The sequence below is a fragment of the Rhinolophus ferrumequinum genome, chromosome 12, assembly GCF_004115265.2.
Source record: "Rhinolophus ferrumequinum isolate MPI-CBG mRhiFer1 chromosome 12, mRhiFer1_v1.p, whole genome shotgun sequence".
Classification (NCBI taxonomy): domain Eukaryota; kingdom Metazoa; phylum Chordata; class Mammalia; order Chiroptera; family Rhinolophidae; genus Rhinolophus; species Rhinolophus ferrumequinum.
This window is the reverse complement of record NC_046295.1, coordinates 64,919,091-64,942,479: the sequence shown is the minus strand read 5'-3', so window position 1 is coordinate 64,942,479 and position 23,389 is coordinate 64,919,091. Positions and strand designations below refer to the sequence as shown.

Below are 23,389 nucleotides of genomic sequence, written 5' to 3'. Positions count from 1 at the left end.
AATCGTGTTCTGTTATATGGATATACCACCAATTATTTATTTTCTAAGTTTATTGGGGTGACAATTGTTAGTAAAATTACATAGATTTCAGGTGTACAATTCTGTATTACATCATCTATAAATCCCATTGTGTGTTCACCACCCAGAGTCAGTTCTCCTTCCATCACCATATATTTGATCCCCCTTACCCTCACCTACCACCCCCCACCCCCTTACCCTCTAGTAAACACTAAACTATTGTGTGTGTCTATGAGTTTTTGTTTCTCATTTGTTTGTCTTGCTCTTTTATTGTTTTTGGTTTATATGCCATATATCAGTGAAATCATGGTTCTCTGCTTTTTCTGTCTGACTTATTTCGCTTAGCATTATACTCTCAAGATCCATCCATGTTATTATCATGAGTTATTGCTGGTATAGAGAAATGTTATTGATTTGTGTAAGTGGATCTCTCTAACCCCCTTAATGGAATCTTTTTTATTAGTTATAATGACATTCGTCTAACACTTTGTAGATTTTGTTGGTGTGTTCAGTATATGGTCATAATATCTACAAATAATGTCAATATCTCTCTTCCAACACATATGGTTCCCATTTTATTTTCTCCTCTTATAACTTCAGCCAGAATCCCCTGAAAACTAAAAATTGAAACCGTAGTTTCACTATCAGAGGTAGGCAAAGTGTAGCCCAGAGGCGAAATCCACCGGCTGCCTATTTTTGTATTGCCTGTGAGTCAAGAACTTTTTTTTTTTTTACCGTCTTTTTTAAATTTTATTTTTCAAATTCAGTTGACATTCACTCTTTTATACTAGTTTCAGGTATATAGCATAGTGGTTAGACATTTATATAATTTACAAAGTGATCCCCCTGATAAGTCTAGTATCTATGTGGCACCATAGTTATTACAGTATTATTAACTATATTCCCTATGGGTTTATATTCCCCATAACTATTTTGAAATCCTTTTGTCCACTTAAAAGTCCCTTTCATCTTTTTTTTTATTTTATTTTTTAAATTTATTGGGGTGACAATTGTTAGTAAAATTACATAGATTTCAGGTGTGCAATTCTGCATCACATCATCCATAAATTACACTGTGTGTTCACCACCCAGAGTCAGCTCCCCTTCCATCACCATACATTTGATCCCCCTCACCCTCATCCCCCACCCCCCAACCCCCTTACCCTCTGGTAACCACCAAGTTACGTTCCCCAGATTAATTTTCAAACCCGTGGCCATCCTGTGGTCACCGACTGCCCTCCAATCCCCTCCCCCTCCCCCCACCCCCACCCCTCCCGCCCATCTAGCAACCCTCAGTTTTTCCTCTTTGTCTCCAAAACTGTTTCTGATTAGTTCATTCACTTATTCTTTTCTTTAGATTCCGCAAATAAGTGAGATCATATGGTACTTATCTTTCTCTGTCTGACTTATTTCACTTAACATAATGTTCTCTAGGTCCATCCATGTTGTTGCAAATGGTAAGATTTCTTTCTTCTTTATGGCTGTGTAATACTCCATTGTATAAATGTACCACAGTTTCTTAATCCAGTCATCTACCGATGGGCATTTTGGTTGTTTCCATGTCTTAGCTATTGTGTATAGTGCTGCAATAAACATAGGAGTGCATAAAGATTTTTGAATTGGAGTTTTGATTTCTCCGGATAGATACCTAGGAGTGGAATTACTGGATCATAGGGTAGTTCCATTTTTAGATTTTTGAGATACCTCCATACTGTTTTCCATAGTGGCTGCACCAATCTGCAATCCCACCAACAGTGCACAAGCGTTCCCTTTTCTCCACTTCCGCGCCAGCACTTGTTGTTTGTTGATTTATTGATGATAGCCATTTTGACTGGGGTGAGGTGGTATCTCATTGTGGTTTTTATTTGCATTTCTCTGATGGTTAGTGAGGTTGAGCATTTCTTCATATGTCTGTTTGCCATCTGTATGTCCTTTTCAGAAAAATGTCTCTTCAAGTCCTTTGCCCATTTTTTAATTGGATCGTTTGCTTTTTTGGAGTTGAGTTGAGTGAGTTTTTCATAGATTTGTGATATCAATCCCTTATCAGATATATCATTGGCAAATATCTTTTCCCATTCAGTAGGATCCCTTCTTGTTTTATTGATGGTTTCCTTTGCTGTGAAAAAACTTTTTAGTTTGATATAATCCCACATGTTTATTTTTTCTCTTACTTCCCTCGCGCGAGGGGATATATCAGTAAAAATCTTACTCCGGGTAATGTCTGTGAAGTTTCTTCCTATATTTTCTTCTAGGTATTTTATGGTTTCAGATCTTACATTTAAGTCTTTAAGCCATTTTGAATTTATTTTTGTATATGGTGTAAGGAGGTGGTCCAGCTTCATTGTTTTGCATGTGTCTGTCCAGGTTTCCCAGCACCATTTATTGAATAGACTGTCTTTACTCCATCGTACATTCTTGCTTCCATTGTCGTAGATTAAATGGCCATATAGGCATGGATTTATTTCTGGACTCTCTATTCTGTTCCATTGATCTATGTGTCTGTTTTTATGCCAGTACCATGCTGTTTTGATTACTGTAGCCTTGTAGTATAATTTGAAGTCAGGTATTGTTATACCTCCCATTTTGTTCTTATTTCTCAAGATTGCCTTTGCTATTCGGGGTCTTTTATGGTCCCATATAAATTTTAGGATTATGTGTTCTATTTCTGTGAAAAACGACGTTGGCAGTTTGATAGGAATTGCATTGAATATGTATATTGCCTTAGGCAGTATGGACATTTTAACTATATTAATTCTTCCTATCCATGAACATGATATGTGTTTCCATCTATTTATATCTTCCTTCATTCCTTTCTTCAGTGTCTTATAATTTTCTGAATACAGATCTTTTACTTCTTTGGTTAAATTTATTCCCAGGTATTTTATAGTCTTTGGAGTGATTGTAAATGGGATTGTTTTTTTAATTTCTCCTTCTGATGTTTTATTATTGGTATATACAAATGCAACTGATTTCTGAATATTAATTTTGTATCCTGCTACTTTACTAAATTCATCTATCAGCTCTAATAGCTTCTTGGTAGAGTCTTTAGGGTTCTCTATATATAGTATCATATCATCTGCATACAATGATAACTTTACTTCCTCCTTACCAATTTGGATGCCTTTTATTTCTTTTTCTTGTCTGATTGCTGTGGCTAGAACTTCCAGCACTATGTTGAATAGAAGCGGAGATAGTGGGCAACCTTGCCTTGTTCCTGATCTTAGGGGGAATGGTTTTAGCTTTTCCCCATTGAGTATGATGTTAGCTGTGGGTTTGTCATATATAGCCTTTATTATGTTGAGATATGATCCCTCTATTCCCACTTTCTTAAGGGTTTTTATCATAAATCGCTGTTAGATTTTATCAAATGCTTTTTCTGCATCTAATGATATGATCATGTGATTTTTATTTTTCATTTTGTTAATGTGGTGTATCACGTTAATTGATTTGCGGATGTTGAACCACCCTTGCATACCAGGGATGAATCCCACTTGATCATGGTGAATGATCTTTTTAATGTATTGCTGAATTCTGTTCGCTAATATTTTGTTGAGTATTTTTGCATCTATGTTCATTAGCGATATCGGCCTGTAGTTTTCTTTTTTTGTGGTGTCTTTGTCTGATTTTTGGGATCAGGGTGATAGTGGCTTCGTAAAAAGTGTTTGGGAGTCTTCCTTCCTTCTGGATTTTTTGGAAGAGCTTGAGGAGAATAGGTGATAATTCTTTTTTGAACGTTTTGTAAAATTCACCTGTAAAGCCATCTGGTCCAGGGCTTTTGTTTGTTGGGAGACTGTTGATTACTGATTCAATTTCCGTGGTGGTAATCAGTCTATTCAGGTTTTCTGTTTCTTCTTGAGTTAGCCTTGGAAGGTTGTACGCCTCTAGAAAATTGTCCATGTCTTCCAGATTGTCAAATTTGTTGGCATATAGTTGCTCAAAGTAACTTCTTAAAACTTTTTGTATTTCTGCAGTGTCCATTGTCACTTCTCCTCTTTCATTTCTGATTTTATTAATTTGGGTCCTCTCTCTCTTTTTTTTAATGAGTCTGGCTAAAGGTTTGTCGATTTTGTTTATCTTCTCTAAGAAACAACTCTTGCATTCATTGATCTTTTGTATTGTTTTTCTGATTTCTATTTCATTTATTTCTGCTCTGATCTTTATTATCTCCTTCCTTGTGCTCCCTTTGGGCTTATTTTGCTGTTCTTTTTCCAAATCCCTTAAATGTGAAGATAAACTGTTGATTAGTGATGTTTCTTGTTTCTTTAGGTTGGCCTGCAACGCTATGAATTTCCCTCTTAGGACTGCTTTCGCGGCATCCCATAGATTTTGGGTCGTGGTGTTTTCATTTTCGTTTGTCTCGAGATATCTTTTGATTTCTTCCTTGATCTCCTGCTTGACCCATTCATTATTTAGTAATAAGTTATTCAGCCTCCATGAATTGGTGTGTCTTCCAGTTTTTTTCCTGTAGTTCATTTCTAATTTCATAGCATTGTGATCAGAGAAGACAATTGGTATGATTTCAATTTTCTTAAATTTATCAAGACTTGTTTTGTGGCCTAACATATGATCTATCTTGGCAAATGTTCCATGTGCGCTTGAGAAAAACGTGTATTTTGCAGCATTGGGGTGAAATGCTCTGAAAATATCGATTAAATCCAAGTGGTCCAATGAATCATTTAAGGCTGTTGTTTCCATATTGATTTTCTGTCTGGAAGACCTGTCCCTTGTTGTCAGAGGTGTGTTGAACTCCCCTGCTATGATAGTGTTACTGTTGATCTCTGTCTTTATGTCAGTCAATATCTGTTTTATATATTTAGGTGCTCCTGTGTTGGGTGCATAGATGTTTATTAGGGCTATGTCCTCTTGTCGGATCGATCCCTTTATTATTATATAGTGCCCATCTTTATCTTTTAGTATGTTCTTCATTTTAAAGTCTATTTTGTCAGATATAAGTATTGCCACTCCAGCTTTTTTCTCGTTTCCATTTGCATGAAATATCTTACTCTAACCCTTCACTTTCAGCCTGTGTGTGTCTTTTGTTCTGAGGTGAGTCTCTTGTATACAGCATATACAAGGGTCTTGCTTTCTTATCCAGTCAGCCACCCTATGTCTCTTGATTGGAACATTTAATCCATTTACATTTAAAGTGATTATTGATAGGTACATAGTTATTGCCATTTTTAAATTTGTAGTTAGGTTGTTTTGATCTTTCTTCTATTTACAGAAGTCCTTTTAGTATTTCTTGCAATGCTGGCTTGGTTGTAATAAATTCCTTTAACTTATGTTTTTCTGGAAAGCTCTTTATCTCTCCATCAACTTTAAATGATAGCCTTGCTGGATAAAACAATCTAGGTTGTAGGCCTTTGTTTCCCATCACTTTGAGTATCTCCTGCCACTCCCTCCTGGCCTTCAATGTTTCTGTAGAAAAATCATTTGATAGTCTTATGGGAGTTCCCTTGTATGTAATCCTCCGTCTTTCTCTTGCTGCTTTTAGGATTCTCTCTTTGTCTTTAAGCTTTGCCATTTTAACTATAATGTGTCTTGGTGTGGACCTGTTTGGGTTAATCCTGGTTGGAACTCTCCGCACTTCCTGGGCTTGTATGTTGGTTTCCTTCATCAGGTTGGGGAAGTTTTCAGACATTATTACTTCAAATATGTTCTCAATCCCTTGCTTACTCTCTTCACCTTCTGGTATTCCTATGATGCGCATATTGTTGCGCTTGATGTTATCCCAGAAGTTTCTTAAGCCATCCTCATTGTTTTTTATTCTTTTTTCTTTCTGTTGTTCCGTTTGGGTGATCTCTTCTACCTCGTCTTCTAAGTCGCTGATTCGATCCTCTGCTTCATCTAGCCTGCTGGTAATTCCTTCAAGTGAGTTCTTAATTTCGGTAATTGTGTTCTTTAGTTCTAACTGGTTGTTCGTTATGATTTCTACATCCTTCTTTATGTTTTCTCTAAGCTCATTCGTTATGATTTCTACATCCTTCTTTATGTCTTCTCTAAGCTCCTTAAACATTATTATCACCAGTGTTCTGAACTCTGTCTCTGAAAGGTTGGTTACGTCTGCTTCATTTGGTTCCAGTTTTGGAGGCTTCTTCTGTTCTTTTAGTTGGGACTTGTATCTTTGACTGTGTTTATTTTGATATATTAGGTAGATCCCCTAGAGTTCTTAGTTCTTGCTAGGTTGTCTTGTGTAGTATGTGTCCTTTATATTTGACTCGCACCACGTCGTCCTCCTCTGCGTGTGCTCCAAAGGTGACTCTTGTGTTGTGTACACTGTCCCGTTCAAGAAGATCTTTAATTGCTTTTTGCTTGTGAGTAGGTGGGGTTAACTCCTGGGCTGACCCTTTGTGTGACTTGGCTCTGTCCCCCGCAGGGCGCTCTGCTGGGTGAGGGTTGACCACCCAAATGTGGTTTGGCCTCTATGGGCTCCAGTGTCTGCAGAGAACCCCCTCTGGGTATGTGACCTGCAGGTCAAACCCGGCAGCACTCCGGTTTGGTCTGGAGTTGGCCCCTGGATATGCTGAATCCCGTGTTTCTCAAGCTGGGCCCCGCCAGGGCAGTTTCAGAACAAAGCAAATCACCAAGCACAACAGCAACGACAACAGCAAAGAAAAAAAATCAAGTACATTCACATGTAAACAATAGCCGATAACCCCCACTCGACACAGGCAAAGATATCAAAGATATAAAGACAAAGCAAAACAAAAAGCAGCGACAGTCTCGGCCTGAGCCCACCACGCAATGTCCAGGTTGTCCTCTGCTGTACCAAAGAGCCCCCTGCTTATTGCGCAGGCAGAGCCGGTCACCTGGTGCCCAGAGTGACTTTGGGACTGCAGACTTAAATGCGTGGGCCTGAGGGGTCTGGATGATAGTTTTTACAATGTCAGTGCAGTTTCTGCCCTTGCCTGCACATATGCACACTGAGAGTAGCACCACCAGCCCCGTGTCCAGTACTCCTGGGTCTTAGGGCACTTCTTCAGTGTGCGTGTGTATGGGTGGGAGATTTCTGATCTGCTGACCGTGCCTCACAAGCTGGGCCCTGGCAGGGCAGTTTCAGAACAAAGCAAATCACCAAGCACAACAGCAACAACAACAACAAAGAAAACAAATCAAATGCATTCACATGCAAAAACACCTGATAACCCCCACTCGACACAGGCAAAGATATCAAAGGTATAAAGACAAAGCAAAACAAAACAAAACAGAGCAAAACAAAAAGCAGCGACAGTCTAGGCCTAAGCCCACCAACCAATGTCCAGGTTGTCCTCTGCTGTACCAAGGAGCCCCCTGCTTATTGCGCAGGCAGAGCCGGTCACCTGGTGCCCAGAGAGACTTTGGGACTGCAGACTTAAATGCGTGGGCCTGAGAGCTCTGGATGATAGTTTTTACAATGTCAGTGCAGTTTCTGCCCTTGCCTGCACATATGCACACTGAGAGTAGCACCACCAGATCGGTGACCAGTACTCTTGAGACTTAAGGCACTTCTTCAGTGTGTGTGTGTGTGTGTGTGTGAGTGCGGGCGGGAGATTTCTGATCTGCTGAAAGCCCAGAGCTGCGCCTGCCTCACTGCTGATCTCCGGGTGTGTCTCTGCAGCTGCACCCGCCCCGCCCTAGGCAAGCCAGGAAGGGTGGGGGCTGGGGATGGAGGGGTCTTCACTCTCCCAGCCCAGCCGCGCGTCACCCTCTTCCCGCAGGCCAGAAAAGGTGGTGGCTGGGGGTGGAGGAGTCACTTCTCTCCTAGCGCAGCCAAAAATCACACACTTTCCAGTCTCCCTGGGTCAGGGCTGCCCGTCAGGCTTCCCAGAGCCTGAGCACTACGGCTCCTCTGTAATCTGACACCACTCCTCAGTTCAGGGGCCCGTTTAAGTCTCTGGAAGGGCGGGGTAGGATTGGAAGAGGGGGGGGAGGGGCCCAGGTATGGAGACTGTGCTCCTATTTGCCCTAGGGCCCGGCGGGAGAAATCAGCCGTGGGACGCAGGGAAAGAGCCCCCCTCCTGGTCCCCGCGCCCTCCGCTCCGCCCTGGGATCCCGTGCGTACCCGGCACAGCGGGTTCCACCGCGGTTTTCGGTTTTCGCCCCCGCCAGCTGAGGCTCCGTTGGGGGCTGGCTCTCCCGCCGCTGCCGGCAGGGCGTTTTCACTCCCCTCCTCTTTTTCCTTCCCCCGCTCACCCAATTAGCGCACCTTCAAGTACTCCTTAGCTTCAAGTAATCCACGGATCTCCCCGCTGTTCTGTGCGATGAGCAAAAAGTTCTTTGATGGGCTATAGGTCCCGTTTGCAACAAGATCCGGAGGAGAATTCAGAAAGTGCGCCCTGCTGCCGCCATTCCTATCGGGAACATTTGTAATTAATGTGATATTAGGACACACATTTTCAACCCCAACGAAGCAAAATTCCAAAAACTTTATTCCAAAAAAGAATTCCATTTTACTCACTAAGAGACCTGTATTTCCAAAAAACTTACACTCAATATTCTCCTTGAATTTAATCCAAAAATGTGGAAATAGGTTTTCTCTATTATATTACCACTGGCGTAATATCTGATTTTACCTCTTGGCCTGCATGATGTAAACTATTTTCTATCTGACCCTTTAGAGGAAACATTTACCGGTCCCCTTCCTATACCATGGCTTTTCTGACTGGAATTCGCCACTTATTTCTGCTGCATTGTCCCCAAATAAACAAGGTTGTCAAATTGAACCCCTCAGAGGGCGTTCAGTAAAATGAGCAATAAATTATCTGATTGTGAAATCAAGCAGACATTTTTAAGTTGTCCTGTTAGTGCTCCCGTTTAATATCACGAATGAGTTAAACCTGAATGAAGGAAATGTAGATAAATGTCAAATGAACTTCCAGAATAAATGTTCAACCAGGACACCCGGAGGGTATTTGGGGTTTCAAGAGCAACAATGAACATTCCAGATCTTCTCGGATTACAGTGCTGCCATTTGAGTCTCTGGTCCCAGGACAGACGTTAGTTGAACCTGTCAGCTCCTGGAAAAAGGCCCATCCAGATACCAGAGGTTGTTCTTAAAAGTTAGCTTTTCTGAAACATTGTTCCATTGCTTACAAAAAAACTCTTGCTGGCTCTGTTTCCTTATTAGAATAAAGACAATTACTGGCTGACCCCTGGTAAAGAAAGACAGAGAACTGAAATGCCAACTTGCTCAGGAGAGCCTGGCCATGAAGAAGACCTGGTCAGCCTCACTGACGGTAATTACCCGCTGCCAGGATCCCCACATCCGCCTTCAGTTTCCCATGTTTCTGTCAAACCTGAATTCGTTATGCACACATTTTCCTCAGACTCCTCATGAGCACTCCCATCTCTGCACCTTTTTTCATTGTGCTCCATTTGTGTGAAATCTTTGTCCGCTGGATAGCTGCATTGCCCACCCTCTCACGTCTTCTGCACGAACCCCAAGTGTAAAGTAATACTCTTTCCCCATCTCCTTTGATGTTTACTTGTTTAGTGTTTTCCCCACTGACTATAAGGTAAGTGAAATAGGGTCGAGGAGCTGATTTTTCTCAGGGCAATACCAGCACCCGAAACAGTGCTATCCTGACACAGGCGCCCCATGTTTGCTGCCTTCATTACGAGCTGCCCTGACCTGCACTGGAGAGCCTTGTGACTTGCTTTGATCACTGACAAGAGAGTGGAAATTCCCAATGTCCTGCGCACCAGGAATTTTAAAAGCTCTCCAGGTGATTCAAAAAACATTCCTCTAAATATGGAATGAGTTGGTTTCCCCACTTATGTGCAAAGCAGAATCTCTACAACTGGAGTCAAGGAGAGGGGGTGCCTGGAGCTGCCCCAAGCAATGCTCTGCAGATGGTGTGGAGGCTTCTCAGATTGGCCCGGTGCTTAGAGGAGCTCCAGAGAATGGCTCAGGTTCCCTCACAGGAGGCTAATGGAATGCTCCTGGCTCAGATTTGTCTGCCCTGCAGTAGGGCGGGCACCACGGGGTGGGCAGTGCCTGAGCCTGGAGTCCTGCTCCGAGGCCAACGGTGGGAGACATGGCGCCTCCTGGTGTCCGGCCGCTGCTGAGAAAGAGGTGGGTGTCCTGAGGCCTAGACTGAGTTGGGCGCCAAGAGGCGTCAGGCCACTTTGGGAGGCAATTTCCAGAACACCTGGGGCTCACGCGGGCTTCTCCAGAATCACTGCAGGCCTGCGAAGCCTGGTCAACACGGAGCGTGGAGGAGAAGGCAGCCCAAGGAGGCTGCGAGGAAACGGGAAAGTCTGAGGCTACAGCTGGCCTCTCTATTGGGGAGGCTTGTGATGCTTTTAGGACCTGGGCCTCAGATCTTTGGTCTGCAGTCACCTGCTGGAGTTTCAGGGCTCAGAATTAGGGGCTGCAGGGAAACTGTGTTGGCAGAACCTGCAGGCAGTGGGTGATTTGTTAGAGGCAACACCACCCTCCAACTGTGTTTGGGAACCAGGTATGTTTGCTCATCAGAGCTCAGGGCCCATCTATGTATGTCCTGAATCAGGACCTCAGAACCTAGTCTCGTGGGGAAGCAGCAACTGGCTGGAAGTGAGTGGATCATGTTGGAGTCTTCTCTTACACCGAGCTGACTCCAGTGCTTTTAGAAACAAAGGAAGCAGCACCCCCCATAATAGCCCGGGGTCTCATCCCCCCTTCCCCTCTGAGGCCTGAGAGGCAGTGAAGGGCAGAGAAGTCATTAGTTCTGTCTTCCAAATATAGGCATTTCCTCCCTTAATAGGAAAGGAAAAATCATGTTCATGAAAATCAGAGGTTCCGTTAGAAAAATACCAACAGGAAAGTCATTTGCTATTAATGATATCTTTACTGAGGTACAATTGACAGTCGACTGCACACATTTGAAGTTTAAAATTTGATCATTTTTACAAGATGATACCCATGAAACCTGCACCACAGTCAGGATACTGTTTACCCATCACCTTCAATAGCTTGCTCTGCGCCTTTGTAATCCCTCCTTCCCACAGTGCTACCCAAAGCCCCAGGCAGCTACTGATCCACTTAGTGTTTTAGACTTTGCATTTTCTAGAGCTTTATGTACATGCAGTCCTCAGTATGTACTACTTTCATGTTGCTATTTTCACTAGCATAATTATTTTGAGATTCATTCATGCAGTGTTTATCAATAGTCTGTTCTTTTTATTGCTGAATCGTGTTCTGTTTAATGGATATACCACCAATTATTTATTTTCTAAGTTTATTGGGGTGACAATTGTTAGTAAAATTACATAGATTTCAGGTGTACAATTCTGTATTACATCATCTATAAATCCCATTGTGTGTTCACCACCCAGAGACAGTTCTCCTTCCATCACCATATATTTGATCCCCCCTTATCCTCATCTCCCACCCCCGACCCCCTTACCCTCTGGTAAACACTAAACTATTGTGTGTGTCTATGAGTTTTTGTTTCTCATTTGTTTGTCTTGTTCTTTTGTTGTTTTTGGTTTATATATCACATATCAGTGAAATCATGGTTCTCTGCTTTTTCTGTCTGACTTATTTCGCTTAGCATTATACTCTCAAGATCCATCCATGTTATTATCATGAGTTATCGCTGGTATAGAGAAATGTTATTGATTTGTGTAAGTGGATCTCTCTAACCCCCTTAATGGAATCTTTTTTATTAGTTATAATGACATTCGTCTAACACTTTGTAGATTTTGTTGGTGTGTTAAGTATATGGTCATAATATCTACAAATAATGTCAATATCTCTCTTCCAACACATATGGTTCCCATTTTATTTTCTCCTCTTATAACTTCAGCCAGAATCCCCTGAAACTAAAAATTGAAACCGTAGTTTCACTATCAGAGGTAGGCAAAGTGTGGCCCAGAGGCGAAATCCACCTGCTGCCTATTTTTGTATTGCCTGTGAGTCAAGAACATTTGTAATTAATGTGATATTAGGACACACATTTTCAACCCCAACGAAGCAAAATTCCAAAAACTTTATTCCAAAAAAGAATTCCATTTTACTCACTAAGAGACCTGTATTTCCAAAAAAATTACACTCAATATTCTTCTTGAATTTAATCCAAAAATGTGGAAATACGTTTTCTCTATTATATTACCACTGGCGTAATATCTGATTTTACCTCTTGGCCTGCATGATGTAAACTATTTTCTATCTGACCCTTTAGAGGAAACATTTACCGGTCCCCTTTCTATACCATGGCTTTTCTGACTGGAATTCGCCACTTATTTCTGCTGCATTGTCCCCAAATAAACAAGGTTGTCAAATTGAACCCCTCAGAGGGCGTTCAGTAAAATGAGCAATAAATTATCTGATTGTGAAATCAAGCAGACATTTTTAAGTTGTACTGTTAGTGCTCCCGTTTAATATCACGAATGAGTTAAACCTGAATGAAGGAAATGTAGATAAATGTCAAATGAACTTCCAGAATAAATGTTCAACCAGGACACCCGGAGGGTATTTGGGGTTTCAAGAGCAACAATGAACATTCCAGATCTTCTCGGATTACAGTGCTGCCATTTGAGTCTCTGGTCCCAGGACAGACGTTAGTTGAACCTGTCAGCTCCTGGAAAAAGGCCCATCCAGATACCAGAGGTTGTTCTTAAAAGTTAGCTTTTCTGAAACATTGTTCCATTGCTTACAAAAAAACTCTTGCTGGCTCTGTTTCCTTATTAGAATAAAGACAATTACTGGCTGACCCCTGGTAAAGAAAGACAGAGAACTGAAATGCCAACTTGCTCAGGAGAGCCTGGCCATGAAGAAGACCTGGTCAGCCTCACTGACGGTAATTACCCGCTGCCAGGATCCCCACATCCGCCTTCAGTTTCCCATGTTTCTGTCAAACCTGAATTCGTTATGCACACATTTTCCTCAGACTCCTCATGAGCACTCCCATCTCTGCACCTTTTTTCATTGTGCTCCATTTGTGTGAAATCTTTGTCCGCTGGATAGCTGCATTGCCCACCCTCTCACGTCTTCTGCACGAACCCCAAGTGTAAAGTAATACTCTTTCCCCATCTCCTTGATGTTTACTTGTTTAGTGTTTTCCCCACTGACTATAAGGTAAGTGAAATAGGGTCGAGGAGCTGATTTTTCTCAGGGCAATACCAGCACCCGAAACAGTGCTATCCTGACACAGGCGCCCCATGTTTGCTGCCTTCATTACGAGCTGCCCTGACCTGCACTGGAGAGCCTTGTGACTTGCTTTGATCACTGACAAGAGAGTGGAAATTCCCAATGTCCTGCGCACCAGGAATTTTAAAAGCTCTCCAGGTGATTCAAAAAACATTCCTCTAAATATGGAATGAGTTGGTTTCCCCACTTATGTGCAAAGCAGAATCTCTACAACTGGAGTCAAGGAGAGGGGGTGCCTGGAGCTGCCCCAAGCAATGCTCTGCAGATGGTGTGGAGGCTTCTCAGATTGGCCCGGTGCTTAGAGGAGCTCCAGAGAATGGCTCAGGTTCCCTCACAGGAGGCTAATGGAATGCTCCTGGCTCAGATTTGTCTGCCCTGCAGTAGGGCGGGCACCACGGGGTGGGCAGTGCCTGAGCCTGGAGTCCTGCTCCGAGGCCAACGGTGGGAGACATGGCGCCTCCTGGTGTCCGGCCGCTGCTGAGAAAGAGGTGGGTGTCCTGAGGCCTAGACTGAGTTGGGCGCCAAGAGGCGTCAGGCCACTTTGGGAGGCAATTTCCAGAACACCTGGGGCTCACGCGGGCTTCTCCAGAATCACTGCAGGCCTGCGAAGCCTGGTCAACACGGAGCGTGGAGGAGAAGGCAGCCCAAGGAGGCTGCGAGGAAACGGGAAAGTCTGAGGCTACAGCTGGCCTCTCTATTGGGGAGGCTTGTGATGCTTTTAGGACCTGGGCCTCAGATCTTTGGTCTGCAGTCACCTGCTGGAGTTTCAGGGCTCAGAATTAGGGGCTGCAGGGAAACTGTGTTGGCAGAACCTGCAGGCAGTGGGTGATTTGTTAGAGGCAACACCACCCTCCAACTGTGTTTGGGAACCAGGTATGTTTGCTCATCAGAGCTCAGGGCCCATCTATGTATGTCCTGAATCAGGACCTCAGAACCTAGTCTCGTGGGGAAGCAGCATCTGGCTGGAAGTGAGTGGATCATGTTGGAGTCTTCTCTTACACCGAGCTGACTCCAGTGCTTTTAGAAACAAAGGAAGCAGCACCCCCCATAATAGCCCGGGGTCTCATCCCCCCTTCCCCTCTGAGGCCTGAGAGGCAGTGAAGGGCAGAGAAGTCATTAGTTCTGTCTTCCAAATATAGGCATTTCCTCCCTTAATAGGAAAGGAAAAATCATGTTCATGAAAATCAGAGGTTCCGTTAGAAAAATACCAACAGGAAAGTCATTTGCTATTAATGATATCTTTACTGAGGTACAATTGACAGTCGACTGCACACATTTGAAGTTTAAAATTTGATCATTTTTACAAGATGATACCCATGAAACCTGCACCACAGTCAGGATACTGTTTACCCATCACCTTCAATAGCTTGCTCTGCGCCTTTGTAATCCCTCCTTCCCACAGTGCCACCCAAAGCCCCAGGCAGCCACTGATCCACTTAGTGTTTTAGACTTTGCATTTTCTAGAGCTTTATGTACATGCAGTCCTCAGTATGTACTACTTTTATGTTGCTATTTTCACTAGCATAATTATTTTGAGATTCATTCATGCAGTGTTTATCAATAGTCTGTTCTTTTTATTGCTGAATCGTGTTCTGTTTAATGGATATACCACCAATTATTTATTTTCTAAGTTTATTGGGGTGACAATTGTTAGTAAAATTACATAGATTTCAGGTGTACAATTCTGTATTACATCATCTATAAATCCCATTGTGTGTTCACCACCCAGAGACAGTTCTCCTTCCATCACCATATATTTGATCCCCCCTTACCCTCATCTCCCACCCCCGACCCCCTTACCCTCTGGTAAACACTAAACTATTGTGTGTGTCTATGAGTTTTTGTTTCTCATTTGTTTGTCTTGTTCTTTTGTTGTTTTTGGTTTATATATCACATATCAGTGAAATCATGGTTCTCTGCTTTTTCTGTCTGACTTATTTCGCTTAGCATTATACTCTCAAGATCCATCCATGATGTCACCAATGGTGACATGAAATAGGATGGTCCTATTTCATCTTTTCTTACTGCCAAATAGTATTCCATTGTGTATATATACCACAACTTCTTTATCCATTCATCTATCGAAGGACATTTTTGTTGTTTCTATGTCTTGGCCACCGTAAATAAAGCTGCAATGAACATTGGAGCACACGTGTCTTTATGGATAAATGTTTTCAGATTATTTGGGTAGATCCCCAGGAGAAGGATTGCTGGGTCATATGGTAATTCTATTCGTAATTTTTTGAGGAACCTCCACACTGCCTTCCACAGCGGCTACACTAGTCTGCATTCCCACCAACAGTGTATGAGGGTTCCTTTTTCTCCACAGCCTCTCCAACACTTGTTACTATTTGTCTTGTTGATGATAGCCATTCTAACTGGGGTAAGGTGATATCTCATTGTGGTTTTTATTTGCATTTCTCTGATGATTAGTGATGTTGAGCATTTTTTCATATACCTATTTGCCATTTGTATGTCCTCTTTGGAGAAATGTCTCTTTCAGGGCAGATGTCAGGTCGTCTGCCCATTTTTCAATTGGTTTGTTTTGTTGTTGTTGTTGTTGAGTTGCATGAGTTCCTTGTATACTTTGGATATTAGCCCCTTATCGGAGGTACTATTTGCAAAAATCTTCTCCCATTCAGTTGGTTGCCTCTTTATTTTGTCGATGGTTTCTTTTGCTGTAAGGAAGCTTTTAAGTTTCATATAGTCCCATTCAATTATTTTAGCTTTTACGTCCTTTGCCTTTGGAGTCAAATTCTTAAAATGCTCTTTGAACCCAAGGTCCATAAGTTTAGTACATATGTTTTCTTCTATGCAGTTTATTGTTTCAGGTCTTATGCTTAAGTCTTTGATCCATTTTGAATTAATTTTGGTCATGGTGACAGATAGCAGTCCAGTTTCATTCTTTTGCACGTGGCTATCCAATTCTCCCAGCACCATTTATTGAAGAGGCTGTCTTTCCTCCATTGTATGTTTTTTGCTTCTTTGTCAAAAATTATCTGTCCATATTTATGTGGTTTTATTTCTGGGTTCTCAATTTTATTCCATTGGTCTATGGTCTGTTTTTCTGCCAATACCATGCTGTTTTGATTATTGGAGCCCTGTAGTACAAGCTAAAGTCAGGGAGTGTGATACCTCCAGTATTGTTCTTTTTCCTTAAGATTGCTTTGGCTATTCAGGGTCTTTTGTGGTTCCAAACAAATCTGATGATTTTTTGTTCTACTTCTTTAAAAAATGCCATTGGGATTTTGATGGGGATTGCATTATATCTGGATATACCACCAATTATTTACCCCAGCAATTGATGGACATTTTGATTGGTCCTAGTTCTTGGCTATTACAAATAAAGTTTCTATGAACATTCATGAACTAGTCTTTGTATGGCCCTATGCTTACATTTCTCTTGGGTTGTACCTAGCAGAGTAATGGTAGAGTCACATACTAGGTGTGTATTTAATTTTTTTAAGAAGATAACAAACTTTTCTAGAAGAGTTTACTATTTTTCTACAGCGGTATGAGAATTCTAGTTTCTCCATGTCCTCACCAACACCTGCAAAGTTTACGTACGAAAATCATAATGGGTCACACAAACCCCAAAATTTCCCAACAGTTTCCTAAAATCCAATAAAACAAATTAAGTGCTTAGATGGAAAGAGTAAACTGTATTGTTTGGGCATTAAAAGTTTCCAACATTGCTTCTTCATCACCAAAAACTAACTGGTTACTTTGTGTTTGATAAGTCTGTGATGCTTTTCTTACAACATCAGAGATGCACGTGGCTTTCGTTGATGATTCTGAAGGTTTCTACCAACTGTATTTGGAATGTGACTCAAGCTGTCCACTCAGATTATTTAAAATGTTGCATCACATTTTTTAATGTAAACATAAGTTTTGCCAACACACCTGCCGAGAAACTTATATTGAGAGATAACAATATTCCGTGAAGATTGGTGTATTAAAAACTATTAATAAAAGACTGGAAAACATTTTGTAGCATATACCTTCATTTCTGGTTTTCTATTGGGACACACAGTGGGAGAAGCAGAAAGTTCCTACATGACCCTCTGATATGGGTACAGAGTTAGGAGTGTGGTGGGATGCGATAGAGATGTGTGAGCAGCGGTAGCTTACTCTCCCCTCAGCATACAGACCAAGAAGAATGGGATCATCTCACAAACCTGGTTACTCATAGGCTGCAATCGATTCTTGGAGACAATCAACTAGAGAGAATAAAATACACAGCCTTTGCCCCTATGTGTCAAACTCAGCACCTTTATCGCTCCGGCAGCACAACCTAACCGACAGCCAGCCCATGAAGCCTAAAGTTACACAGACATCAAAAGACCAGGGACTGGATATCAGTTGAGCATGAACTAGGAATGACCCCCAAGGGGCTGGGATGACTCTAAAGCAGCCGACAAATAGATGCCACAGGTCCTGGGTTCACTGCCTTGTGCCCAGCTCCACCCAGGACACTGGCCTCTTTCTGTTTTGTGGGTGTGACAGGGGACCATAGTTCAAGGCTAAAATGAGCCACAGTTTTGAACAAGCCCCAAATGGGGTCACAGGGGCCTGACCACAACATTCCTCTCACCAGGAATTCTCTTCCAAAAGGCTCTCCATGTCTCCATACCTCGCCTAACGTTCATGGGCTCCCCCTAGTCCCACCTACGCCAGGAAAACTTCTGTAATCCCACATTCCCAACATGTGCTGACATTAGTCTGAGGGTTCCACGCACATCATCCCACTGAATCCCTCCAGCAATCTATCAGTGGGTACAATTATCCCAATAAGAGGATACTAAGGCTCCAAGAGGTTAAATTTGTCCTCGTGGCTTCAAAATGGCAGAGATAGGAATGAGGCCCAGGTCTGCATGACTCATGTGTTCTTAAGCACTTTCTACCTGATGCCACCTCCTTAGCGTCACCCCAATTCTGATGCACAGCGGAGAGGTCTTTGTCCCACTTAGCTGGCTTACTTCACGTGTTTAGAGAATCGAGCTTTTATTGAGATATGAAGCAATTCTCCACCTTCATTGAAAGTTGCTTGAAGGAAGGGATGACATCTTCTACTTCCCCAAGTCTCTCATTGGTCTATGGTATATAGCGAGGTGTACATAGTGATAGGAATACACTTCTTTGTTGTGGGAAAAGGAAAGTCTTCAGTGGTTGAATTCAAGGAAAGGAATTAAAATGTGCTCAAAACTACACACCAGACACCAAACTTTGAAGATGTTATTCTATTCCACCCAATATTATTCAACTCTATTTGAATGCTTTGTGATATGTACTGTCATATTTGGTGGAGACAGTTTTTTTGTTTCTGGGGATAGTTATCATGGGATAACTCATGTAATTCTGTACCCCACATGAATGTTGGAACAGAGGTGCCTGACACATTCCATTTTTTTAGTTCTACTCCATTCTTTCCACACATAATTGGCTTTCTGAATCCAAGCCAGATCCACAGTTAAAATGGGGTTCCAAAAAGCAGCCCTTTATGACATCCACTATTTTCTTGAGTACATGCTTTGAGAAAGTAAGGTCATAAGTAGGTCTAAGGGAGATGAGATTGACAAGTATAAAAATCAGAAACAATCGTGACCTCACACCAGTGAATGACAGGGCGTCTCCCGGAGTGGGAGGAGGAAAGCTGTCATTCCTTGGACAAATAACTGGAACAGAATGAATATAAAGGCAGAAGAGCTGAGCAGTGGAGCCACCTTCAGGGAAAGACTCACTCAAAGGGACTGTAGCCGAGTCATTACCTTCACCTGCCAAGATGAAGCTGCTGTCACTCTGTCTGGGGCTGACTCTAGTCTGGGCACATGAGGAAGGAAACCATGAGGTTGTGACAAGCAACATCGATTTTTCAAAGGTAGAGTTGGTGGAGCATAGTGATATCTGACTTTAGTGGGTGGTTTGGAGGATTCTGAAGCAAGGTGCTCCTACTGGGGGGCAGGCGTTTTTTGACATAGTAGACAAAGGAAGAGGGTTATGAACTTGGACTAAAAGCAATTGTACCATGTGAAATGATGACAGCACTTGGGAACTTACATTCTCACTGGAGGGACAATGGAAAGAACCTTATATATGGTGTCGGTTGACCAGAGTTCTAATTGAATCTTAACATCACCATATGAATCCTGGCCAGCGAGCAAAGTTCAGGAGACAAGGGTCCATGTGGTGTCCCCTATTATTTTCCAACTCAATCATTTTGCTGATTTCATTGCAGATTTCAGGGGATTGGTATACCGTCTTCTTGGCCTCGGATGAGAAAGAAAGGATCGAAGAAAATGGGGACCTCAGGATTTTTTTGAAACATATCCAAGCCTTGGATAGCTCTTCTGTGTTACTTAAATATCACAAAAAGTCAGTTGGCCTCTCTCACTTCAGAAAAAAATTGAAAAGCATGAGTATGATTTTGGACCTCTACACACACAAACACACACACACACACACACACACACACACACGTGCACATATATGTGGACCTGTATCCAAAATCAGAGTCACTCATTGAGCATTGATCCAACTTGATAAAACTCGGACTTTACAAGATTCACAGATAAAAATTGGTGACAGGAGTAAATTTCCATGGGAGTAGAAGAGGTTAGGGGGAGAGAGTTATCAGAATCATAATTTGTCTGGCAATATAACGTAGGTTAGGAGCATAGGATTGGGGATCAACAACCTGTCTATTTCTCGAGTCTATCTCTTACTAGTTGTGTGACATGGAAAATTGATCTCTTTCCACCCCAATTTTCCCTTGGGTAAAAGCGGATGACAGTTATGCTCTCTCACAGTTTTCTGGGGGACTGAGTGAAGTAATGTCTGTCTGTAAAGCACTCATCTGAGAGGCTGGCAGATGTGAGCACTCAGCTAATTGTACAGACAAGTAGCTGCAGTACTAGTGATAATGGAAAGTACTGGTAGAGGAAAGAGTAGTTGATCATTCTTAAAAGTATCAAATAAAGTAAAATAACGTAAGTGAGACCTCTGTCAAATTTGTACCAAAAATGTTCAATACTTAAGTGGAATCAGACACTCAAGTTGCTGGTAGAGTGAGGGAGCCAGGCCCATCAATATACCTTATTCAACAGCTCATTTTCTTTTACAGGAAAAATGGACAATGTGTTGAATTCTCTGTTGTTGGAGAAGAAACAGAACAGGATGGTGTATACAGTTTTTTCTGTAAGTATACAAAGAAAAAGTCTCTCTAAATTCTATTTCCAACTGCAAGAAATTTGCTAAACTCCAGTATCTGCAGGATCTTGATCAATTCCTGATCAGTGCTTCTTTAGTTAATATAATTGGGCATCTAATAGCTAATATTCCAAATTTGTGAAGACACTGTGTGTAAAAGCCAATGCCTGGCATGTAATACCATCAGATAAAGATGGCAATTTGGTCACATGTACCTCCTGCAAAAAAAGAAAATTAGCAAAAAAAGAAAAAAATGTAAATTGTCAGGATAGCTGCTCATTCTCTGCCCATTTTGTGATGCTGTCTGGTAGCCATTGCCACACCACTGCTTGGATAGAGTGCTGGGTATAAAATGCCAGTGGGGCTTAAAGACAGGACAGAGACACATAGTTGGCAAAGATGGCTGAAGGAGGTAGGTGATTCTCAGGGAGGATGATAGAGGGTAAGTTGCTGCTGTGGTTGATTTTTTTTTTATCATTAGTGGTCAATTACCTCCGGTAGAAATTCAACCAGGACTCAATTGTACCCTTAGAAGTTACGACACGAAGCCCAGGGAGATGCAAATGGAAGACCTTAGATATCACTCCTTAGGTCTTCTAGGATATGCACTTGAATTTGTTCTGTGGGAGAGAATAGGTAATAGGTTTCACTTGCTTTCCATAGACTAAAGAAATTCTGAGCCTTCTTCTGTTTCCTCCACAGATGAAGGACACATTATATTTAGCATAATTGAAGCCGTCTATGGTGAATATGCCATTTGTCACACCGTGATTTTCAAAAATGAAAAAATAACCCAAGTGATGGAGTTGTTTGGTACAGTACTTTCATGCTGACACACACCTTGGGGTTGGGAGGCAGGGGAAGGAGGGAAACCTGGAAACAAAGTGATCCTCCCATTCTTATCGTGGGGTGTCTCTCCTCCTCTCAAGAGAGATGGTCATCTTGGGTAGTCCCTCAGCCTCGGTGGTGGGATGATGATGAAATCTCTCATCATGCCAGAAGGCTATCCTAAAGATGTGAAATTCAAGACAGGTTACATCCCATCCCCAAGTCTTCTGCCTAAACACAAATCAGTGCCATCCGTTTTCCCATCCATTTAGAGACCCACCCCACAGCCATGACCCTCAATGACCAATACACGAGACACAACAGTTACTGTCAGTCTTCCCGCAGGCCATGAACCAGATTTGAGTCAAACAATAAAAACAAGGTTTGAAGAAATTTGCCAACAATATGGAATTCCTAAGGAAAACATTCTCGATCTGACCAAAGTCGGTAAGTGTAGCTCTCTTTTTTTTTCTTCCTAAATTCTGTTACTAAAGCAAGAAACCCAAGAGAAGATAACACCTGCTATCAGTCCCCTTTGTCCTAAACTAGAAAATCATCAGGTTTCTGTCTGGGAAATCACCTGGGGTAGGTGATGAATGTGCTCTGCTCTGCCTCTGCAGATCGCTGTCTCCAGGCCCGAGGGAACAACTAGCCCAGTCCTCCAGGTTGGTAATATATGATAAAATGGGGTGGCTCAGGGATTACTGCCTTCCAAGAGCATTAGGAGTTTATGTGCAGAGATGAACATAAAAACAATTTAGTAGGGAGTCTTGTGGGGAGAGCTTAAAATTTGGAGTTTTACATCCTGGGTTCAGGACCTACTCCTTCCATGAGCTTTAGAGCACATGACATAAGTATTTAAAGTAAAACAATGATGTCTATCTTATAGAGTTACTGTGTGGATATAATGCTGGTGAAAAGAGCTTAGTAATTGTTCATGTGCTACAAATTATTAACCCTTAAATTTTAAAACGGGAAAAGTTTAAGTGTGTGTGATTACAAATCTCAAATACGTTTCTGTTTGTGGTCTGTCTTCCAAGTCTAGAGGCCATCTCACCCTCCAATTTTTGGTAAAAATGTCTTGCTTAGATCTCTGCACTACTTTAACTTCTGATCTTCAAATAGAGCTGTCTGACCTTCCAGTTGTCTCCTAACCTGGAAAATGGCCTCTGAGTTTCCCCATTGTTTCCTACCTAAGATGTCTTGTGGGGCTTCATTCAGCTGATGTATGGGAAGGCTGTAGCAACTATGGCTTGCGTAATGTAAGTAGTTAATAAAAGGCAGCTATGGCTTTTGCCATTCTTCCTCAATGTATCACAAATTCTTCAGAACTTCCCATGCTGAGGATGGCAGAAAGCAGCCTAGGATCCTTCATTGATTCCTCTGTTTTTCATAGACTTGGTTGAGGGAAAGTTAAGATGAGATCAGCCAAAGAAAAAAAAGAAGTCATTGACTGAATGCATTTCTTCCCTCTATTCTGGCAAGTAACATATGTTAGAATGTAGGTTGATGACTAATTCTTCCTTTTTCCCCAAAATTGAAAGACTGTGTCGTCAATTCAATCCCGGAAGTGCTTATGAGTTTCTGCGTTCTCTTTCTCATCTGTTTTCTTTAGTGCTGAGTGAATGGTTTGTCACCTGGGCTCCAGGATCACCCCTTCCAAGGTCCCCACGTCATCTTCTGACAAGTTCTGTGACCTGATGGCCATCAATATCTCACATGAAAGCATTATCTCTGCATCTTCAGGATCTGCCCTAAGTGTCTAGGAAGGCTCATCAGCTCACGAAGAATCAAGGGTTTCCTCCAAATTTCCGAATCTCTGTGCCATAGCCGGAAGAACTCTGCCATGAATAGGACAAGAGCTTTCTCTACTTGGTCGATAAATGATTATCCTTGCAGTCACGTGTGTTTCTCTTGTGTATGTGAGAGAGGTAGTGTCAACACCATGCCAATGAGGGGACCTTTGCCTTGTACCCATAATCCTCTAGCTTCTCAGAAACATCCCTGAGGTTCAGGATTCTCCTCCCATGCAGTAATTCTAGGTCCCTGTGAGGGCTGCTTGTCCTTTGATTTGCCTATTTCTTAGTGACCTGACAAGAGAAAATATAACACTTGCCTGGCTGACTCTAGCCTGTGTCCTTCCGTCTTGCAAGTTTTGCTGAGAGCTACAACGACGTCAAGGACACAATAGCAATATTCTAATATCCTGAGTGTTTTCTTTTTATT

General features: G+C 42.1%; 1 protein-coding gene across 1 annotated transcript; it reads left to right on the top strand.

Moving 5' to 3' along the window:
• Positions 1–18,864: 18,864 nt before the first annotated feature.
• On the top strand, positions 18,865–23,055 carry LOC117032433 (allergen Fel d 4-like). The gene is made up of 7 exons (XM_033123967.1): positions 18,865–19,007; positions 19,365–19,501; positions 20,250–20,323; positions 21,038–21,148; positions 21,509–21,610; positions 21,784–21,828; positions 22,779–23,055. The coding sequence occupies exons 1-6, from the start codon at positions 18,912–18,914 to the stop codon at positions 21,813–21,815; spliced, it is 552 nt and encodes a 183-aa protein (XP_032979858.1). The 5' UTR covers positions 18,865–18,911; the 3' UTR covers positions 21,816–21,828; positions 22,779–23,055.
• Positions 23,056–23,389: the final 334 nt, after the last annotated feature.

Coding starts and splice junctions, on each gene's coding strand:
- LOC117032433 (XM_033123967.1), top strand. CDS start 18,912: ATGAAGCTGCTGTCACTCTGTCTGGGGCTGACTCTAGTCTGGGCACAT. Junction 19,008..19,364: donor GCAACATCGATTTTTCAAAG/GTAGAGTTGGTG, acceptor ATTTCATTGCAG/ATTTCAGGGGATTGGTATAC. Junction 21,611..21,783: donor TCTCGATCTGACCAAAGTCG/GTAAGTGTAGCT, acceptor CTGCCTCTGCAG/ATCGCTGTCTCCAGGCCCGA.